This window comes from Apodemus sylvaticus, chromosome 17 (genome assembly GCF_947179515.1).
Source record: "Apodemus sylvaticus chromosome 17, mApoSyl1.1, whole genome shotgun sequence".
In the NCBI taxonomy this organism is placed as follows: domain Eukaryota; kingdom Metazoa; phylum Chordata; class Mammalia; order Rodentia; family Muridae; genus Apodemus; species Apodemus sylvaticus.
This window is the reverse complement of record NC_067488.1, coordinates 51,390,781-51,397,509: the sequence shown is the minus strand read 5'-3', so window position 1 is coordinate 51,397,509 and position 6,729 is coordinate 51,390,781. Positions and strand designations below refer to the sequence as shown.

Sequence of the window (6,729 nt, the reverse complement as noted above, 5' to 3'; positions counted from 1 at the left end):
TATGACCACTGCACCTTGAGGCAGGGTCCATGGTTTTGTGCCTGCTGTGCTCACATATGCCCAACATAACCACTATGCAGCTCTCTGTGGAGTTATCAATGCCACTCCCCTGGATAAGCACTACAGGAGAGAAGAAAGGGCAGGAACCTCTGTTGTTGACTTCCCCTGGATTTTTCTGACACACCCTTCCCCCCATAGAGGCTCTGTTTGAACATTAACACAGCTACTTGGCTCAAGGCAGAGAACAAAGTGCAGCCTTACCTCCTTTATCAGGGACCAGGTTCCCAGTCTGTCATAAGAGGATCTTTTCTGATTCTAAGTGTCTGCAACGAGTATTCCTTCAAAAGCCTGGAAGCAGTGGGCAGCCATGGGGCTGCTGATTGGAGATGACCTATGGGCTATGGTCATATTTACAGCCATCTTCTTTCTTCTGGTGGACCTGGTGCATCGGCGCAAATTCTGGACTGCCCACTACCCTCCAGGCCCTGTGCCACTCCCTGGGCTGGGAAACCTGCTGCAGGTGGACTTTGAGAACTTGCCATACAGCTTGTACAAGGTGAGAGAGGTGGTGGTGGAGTACAGAAGAGGTCAGAGCACCCCAGGCAGCACATCGTGGTGCTGAAGCCCCAGAAAAGATGGGAAGATGGCCCCCATGAGAAAAAAAGAGTTGTTGGGAAGACAAAGTGAAGGGGGGGGCGTGTGTGCAATAGTCTCTTCCTGCTATGTGGTCTCAGGCCTGGCTGCCCATCTCAGGAACCTGAATTTCTTCTTGTATGGTGGAGTATGAAGGGGCCCAAGGACCTTGCTCAGGCTGAGTCACAGCTGAATGATAATATTTGCTATGAGTTCTTTGCTGAATTGAGAAGATATGGTCACCAAGTGACAAGGTGCCCCAATCATAGGCTAGGAATGTAGGTCTGTGATGGAGCATTTGCCCAGAATATGTCCGAAACAAGGTTCAATAAGTACTGTGTGAGTGTGTGTGTGTGCGTGAGAGAGAGAGAGAGAGAGAGAGAGAGAGAGAGAGAGAGAGAGAGACAGAAAGAGAGAGAGAGAGACAACCACAGAGACAGAGAGCCAGAGACTTGTGTGAGGAGTATTGACCTTCCCCTTTGCTGGGGACCTCTACTTCCTAAGTGCTCTGTCCCACTCTTTCAGCTTCAAAACCGCTACGGTGATGTGTTCAGCCTGCAGATGGCATGGAAGCCCGTGATTGTGATCAATGGACTGAAGGCAGTGCGGGAACTGCTGGTGACCTATGGAGAGGACACTGCTGATCGCCCCCTGCTGCCCATTTATAATCACCTGGGCTTTGGGCACAAATCAAAAGGCAAAGATCTATAGTGTGGATAAGGCAGGGAGAGCAGGGCCTGAGAGGGTGAGCAGATTATGGATAGGCCTAATGAAGAGGAAATGGTCAGGCAATGCAAGAGAAGACACTGGGATGGAGGGTGGAGCCTACAGAATGGAAGGTACCAATATGTTTTAGAAAAGTGTTGGGCACTGACTGCTAAGACTGACCACAGTGAAATGTTGGGAACAGAGGAGACAGCATAGCTAGGTAGCCTTAGTTATACACAGATGTACCTGCAGGTGTGATCCTTGCACCTTACGGGCCTGAGTGGCGAGAGCAGAGGAGATTCTCTGTGTCCACCTTGCGTGACTTCAGCCTGGGCAAGAAATCTCTGGAGCAGTGGGTGACAGAGGAGGCCAGCCACCTCTGTGATGCCTTCACCAAGGAGGCAGGTGGGTGCTGTTTGAGATGGAGAGTGTGGGCAGGGACTGACGAGCAATGTCATGACTTGCTTGCATCTCTGCTCCTAGAACATCCCTTCAACCCCAGCCCCCACCTGAGCAAAGCTGTGAGCAATGTGATTGCCTCCCTTGTTTATGCTCGTCGGTTTGAGTACGAAGACCCTTTCTTCAACAAGATGCTCCAAACGTTGAAGGAAAGCTTTGGAGAGGACACAGGCTTCACTGCAGAGGTATGTGGCTCAGAGCAGTGGGCATAGCCACTTCTATAAATTCTATCAGAATAAGTATGAATTCAAGGTGGTTGGGTCAGGGCCTGGTGACAGTCAAGGGCAGGGAGAAAGATTTGGACATTGACAAACCTCAGGTAAGTGGAAGGGAGGGTCAGACCAAGGTCAATGGCTCTGGAAAGGGGGCGAGCCTGCAGGGAAACCACACAAACCTGTTATATTTGAAGAGTAGAATATTTATTATCTTCACCCTGAGCATGCAGGCTAGAACTGAGGAAGGAACAGGTGATGGATAGGGACAAACAGATCCTGAGTCCATTGTGGAAGAGGCTGAGAACTGTGACTGATCCTGGTAAACACTGAGGAGAAACAGTACTCAGGGGCAAAAGAGATAGATGGTCAGTGGGTAAAGGAGCTTACCAATCAAGCCTGTAGACATGAGCTGGATCTCTGAGTCTCATATAACAGAATTTACTCTATACATTGTTCTCATAACCAAATATGAGCCTCTATACACATTTGATAGTGTACATGCAAACACATGTATGCACACACACCGACACACAAATAAAATAAGGAATTCTTAATTAGAAATAAAAACAACTAGACCTGTTTTGTTTCTCCCACAGGTGCTGAACGCAATCCCAGTGCTTCTTCACATCCCTGGGCTGCCTGGCAAAGCCTTCCCCAAGTTGAATTCATTTATAGACTTAGTGGATAAGATGTTAATTGAGCACAAGACAACCTGGGATCCTGCCCAGCCACCCCAAGACCTGACTGATGCCTTTTTAGCAGAGATGGAGAAGGTGATTGGCATTTCCAAGAGATGTGGCCAGGGGCTGTGGGTTGAGGTCCTGTGCGCTGTGAGGCCAGATGTGTGATATCCTTTGCATCACCAAGTAACTCAGCCCCTGGGCTTCCAGGAAACAGTGGGAGGCCACTGTGGGACTTCTCCCTACTGAGCCCACACTTTCTACCCGGCCCAGGTAAAGGGGAATCCTGAGAGCACCTTCAATGAGAAGAACCTGCGCATGGTGGTTATTGACCTGTTCATGGCGGGGATGGTGACCACCTCAACCACACTGTCCTGGGCCCTGCTGCTCATGATCCTGCATCCAGATGTGCAGCGTGAGCCTGGCTAGGGCTGGGAGGGAGGGCAAGAAGCATTTGAGAAACTAGTGGCTCCAGCATTAGCTTGACCTAGGCTTCCACAAGACTGATGGGAGTCTTATCTATTTTATTAAGTCAATGGTACAAGTGCAAGGATGAGCTGCTTTTTCACTGAAGAAATTCTATCTATCCAGGCCGTGTCCACCAGGAGATTGATGAGGTCATAGGGCAGGTGCGGCGTCCAGAGATGGCAGACCAGGCCCGCATGCCCTTCACCAATGCAGTCATTCATGAGGTGCAGCGCTTTGCAGACATTGTCCCAACAAATGTACCCCATATGACATCCCGTGACATTAAATTCCAAGGCTTCCTCATCCCCAAGGTAGGCATGGCCACCCTGGTCCCAGAATCACCACTAGGCAAACAAGGGTGATAAAGACCAAGAACACCACACCCTGGATTTCCACATGGGGACAGGATGTAGCTGGGGGTGAATACACTGCAGCCATTGCCCAAAATTCCCTGGAGAAGAGGAAGTCCAGTGAAATGAGCTTCAGGGGTCTTAGGAAGCACTACAGACAGGAACTTTGTCACAGGGCCTTGGATGGTACCAGAGAAGCTGCTGAGAGGCTCTGGGGTTGAGGTTGAATGAAAGGATCCAGTGTGTGAGGTAGAGACTGTGCATGTGAACTGGTGGCCAGGGTCTAGGCAGCCCCACCCCAGTCCATGTTCACACCATGTGCCTCCTGCCAGGGGACGACCCTCATCCCCAATCTGTCCTCCGTGCTGAAGGATGAGACTGTCTGGGAGAAGCCCCTCCGCTTCCATCCTGAACACTTCTTGGATGCCCAGGGCCACTTTGTGAAGCATGAGGCCTTCATGCCTTTCTCTGCAGGTGCCTGGGGAGGCCTGGCTGCCTGTCTGTCCCCAGGGTGCCTTGAAGGGTGGAGCCCCAATCAGGTCCCAGACTGACTGAACCCTCTCCCACCCACAGGCCGCCGAGCATGCCTGGGGGAGCCCCTGGCCCGCATGGAACTCTTCCTCTTCTTCACCTGCCTCCTGCAGCGCTTTAGCTTCTCGGTGCCTGCTGGACAGCCCAGGCCCAGCGACCAAGGCATTTATGCACTGCCAGTTACTCCAGAGCCCTACCAGTTGTGTGCAGTGGTTCGCTAGCAGGGGCATTGGCTCCACACTTCTCCCCAGTTTGGGCTGGTTGATGTCTAATAAACAAGTTCTGTGTCTGCAACTTTGATTATTGGTCTAACCCATACCCCTTTGCCCTAGTCAGAATATAAAAGACTTTGTTGCTCATATCGATTTGTATTTTGCAGTCTTAGCCCAAGATGTTTTAGTGGAGAAGAATGTTAGTATTAGGCCTAGGACTAGAGACTTTTTTTTTTTTTTGTGGTATTTGATGAGTCCTTCCTTGTCTGATGAGTTTACCTGAGGCTAAGGTAGATTTATATTAATTACATTGATGAGGGAAATCTTAAAAGAGGTCAGCAGAAACTTTGTTCTCAGTTTAAATCCCATGAAGAACAGTGCAAATGCAAAAGTTTATATGCTTTATAAACAAGCATAGCAAACTGAGAGAAGAAAAACATAATATATATGGTTTGAGTATTAAAGGGGCACCAGGGCTTGAAATGGAGGTGAATCCTGTGTTCAAGAATATTGAATTGAAGTAAGGGAGGGATTAAGTCAGTTCAGTCAGTCAACAGGGTCTCAAGGGAGGGAGGGGGATTTGGGGGGGAAAAGACAATTAGACAACATTATAACATAACTCCAGCCAGGAATGAGGCTGAAGTGGGTTTATTTTTCCTCCCATCAACTTTTATACCCCCTGGTCACTGTTTCTAGGACTTAATCAGGATGATCAAGATAAAAGGAATGCCACACATTTCTAGGCAGAGTTTTACATGAACTTTGCCTTAGCCCAAATGTAAATATTCTTATCTGATCCTACTTCCTTGATCCCAGTGAGAAGTATTTGCCAAATTTTTAGAAGCAGTCCCAAAAGCTTGCCTCATCTCTCCATTTTTATTTCATTAACAAGACTGTGCCTATCTTGGATTTTTCTGATAATAATGCCTTCCTTACCTTTCATCAAATATGCATTTTTTCAAAAGCAATGCATAACTGTCTTCGGTTGGTAAGAACCTGTGCAGAATCTTAACTGTCTTTGACTGTTAGCCTGTTCAATTAATAATTCTGTATGGAATCCATTTTTATTTTCAAGCCATATATTTTGGCCATCAAAAATTTGATGTTGTACAAGGCAAGTCTTATCACAATGTCCAGGAATAAAAGTATCCATGACAAGAAGGGCTAACACGATCATGCTATATATGCCATTCTGGAAGCTTGACCAAGATGGAAATACTGACCTCAGGCCATAAATAATTTTATCAGCAATATCCACAGCATCAAAACTCAGTGGGGGCAGCATTCCTTAAATTCATAATCTCGGAATGCAAAGTTAAAATATCCAGAGGAGTGATGCAAAACACCATGCAAGTATCTTTGATCTTTCTCCAAATTATTTTGACTGTCACTGTAAATTTTAGAAGTGATACAAATCCATTGGAATTTAGAGTGACACTCAACAGAGCTTCTTACTCTTAAAATCTGAACTTCTTCTCCAATAATTTGAGTAGTACTATAAAGAGCATCAATTCACCGTTCCAAATGTCTGTCTAAATCTTCTTGAATACTCAGAGCATTAGCAACATTTTTTGCTAAATGATTAACAAAAGTAGCTTTCTTCAGTTCTTGTGTCGAAGCGCAAGCTATTAATGCAATCAAAGTGCCATACCAGCAATAATCAAGCCCACTACACTCTCAATTCTGTTTAAAGTCTGACTCGCTTGTTCCAGCATCTGAAAGCTTTTTTCCCCCCAGAATACCAATTTCCTGTAATACTCATGGGCTATAAAACAAAAGGTGGTTGATGGACCACCATCACAGCCACACCAGATTTCAACACATTAACAAAATTAGAAAGTGTACAGTCAATACAAATTATATTAAATATCATAGAAGAAACAAAAGTAATTTTTACATGATAGATTAATCAAAAATTAGGAGCCTTAACACATTCAATAGTATTTGTTCAAAATCCAGATCCTGTCCATTTTTTTTCTATTACAAGTGTAACTATACATGAGGCAGCTGTCAGTTTTCAAATATGTTTCTGAAAATTTCCAGAGCCTGCATTCCAAGTGAACAGTGTTATTTTCTTTATTCCAATATTGGATTTATTTCCAGACCAGTTCATGATTGAGTCTGAATAACTTGTCACATTAAAGGAAAGAGAAGGGTCATTACAACTTTATTTGATTAATTTTTTGAAGACAGTTTCTACATTCTCCATGTTCTTAGTCACACACACTCTAAAAATTGAAGCAATGCAAGTTGTCAAGTCTGGGATATAGGAAAGCAAAGGTCGGTCAGGGACATATGCCCAAAACAGTTTCATCTCACCATTGTCAGAGCACTTAGCAAGCTCATAGTCATCATTCTTTGTCCCAGCATCAGCGGGGATATTGTCTCACCAATATCCAATCACTCTGGTAGCTCCCATGCTCCTTCAACATTCTGAGGAAAAAATACAAACATGTCCTCTTCCCCATAGTAA

General features: G+C 45.9%; 1 protein-coding gene across 1 annotated transcript; it reads left to right on the top strand.

The window, feature by feature from the left end:
* Positions 1-308: 308 nt before the first annotated feature.
* Positions 309-4,304, top strand: LOC127667601 (cytochrome P450 2D26). Its single transcript, XM_052160731.1, has 9 exons — positions 309-556; positions 1,159-1,330; positions 1,594-1,746; positions 1,825-1,985; positions 2,612-2,788; positions 2,969-3,110; positions 3,287-3,474; positions 3,846-3,987; positions 4,087-4,304. The coding sequence occupies exons 1-9, from the start codon at positions 368-370 to the stop codon at positions 4,263-4,265; spliced, it is 1,503 nt and encodes a 500-aa protein (XP_052016691.1). The 5' UTR covers positions 309-367; the 3' UTR covers positions 4,266-4,304.
* The last annotated feature ends 2,425 nt before the right edge of the window (positions 4,305-6,729 follow it).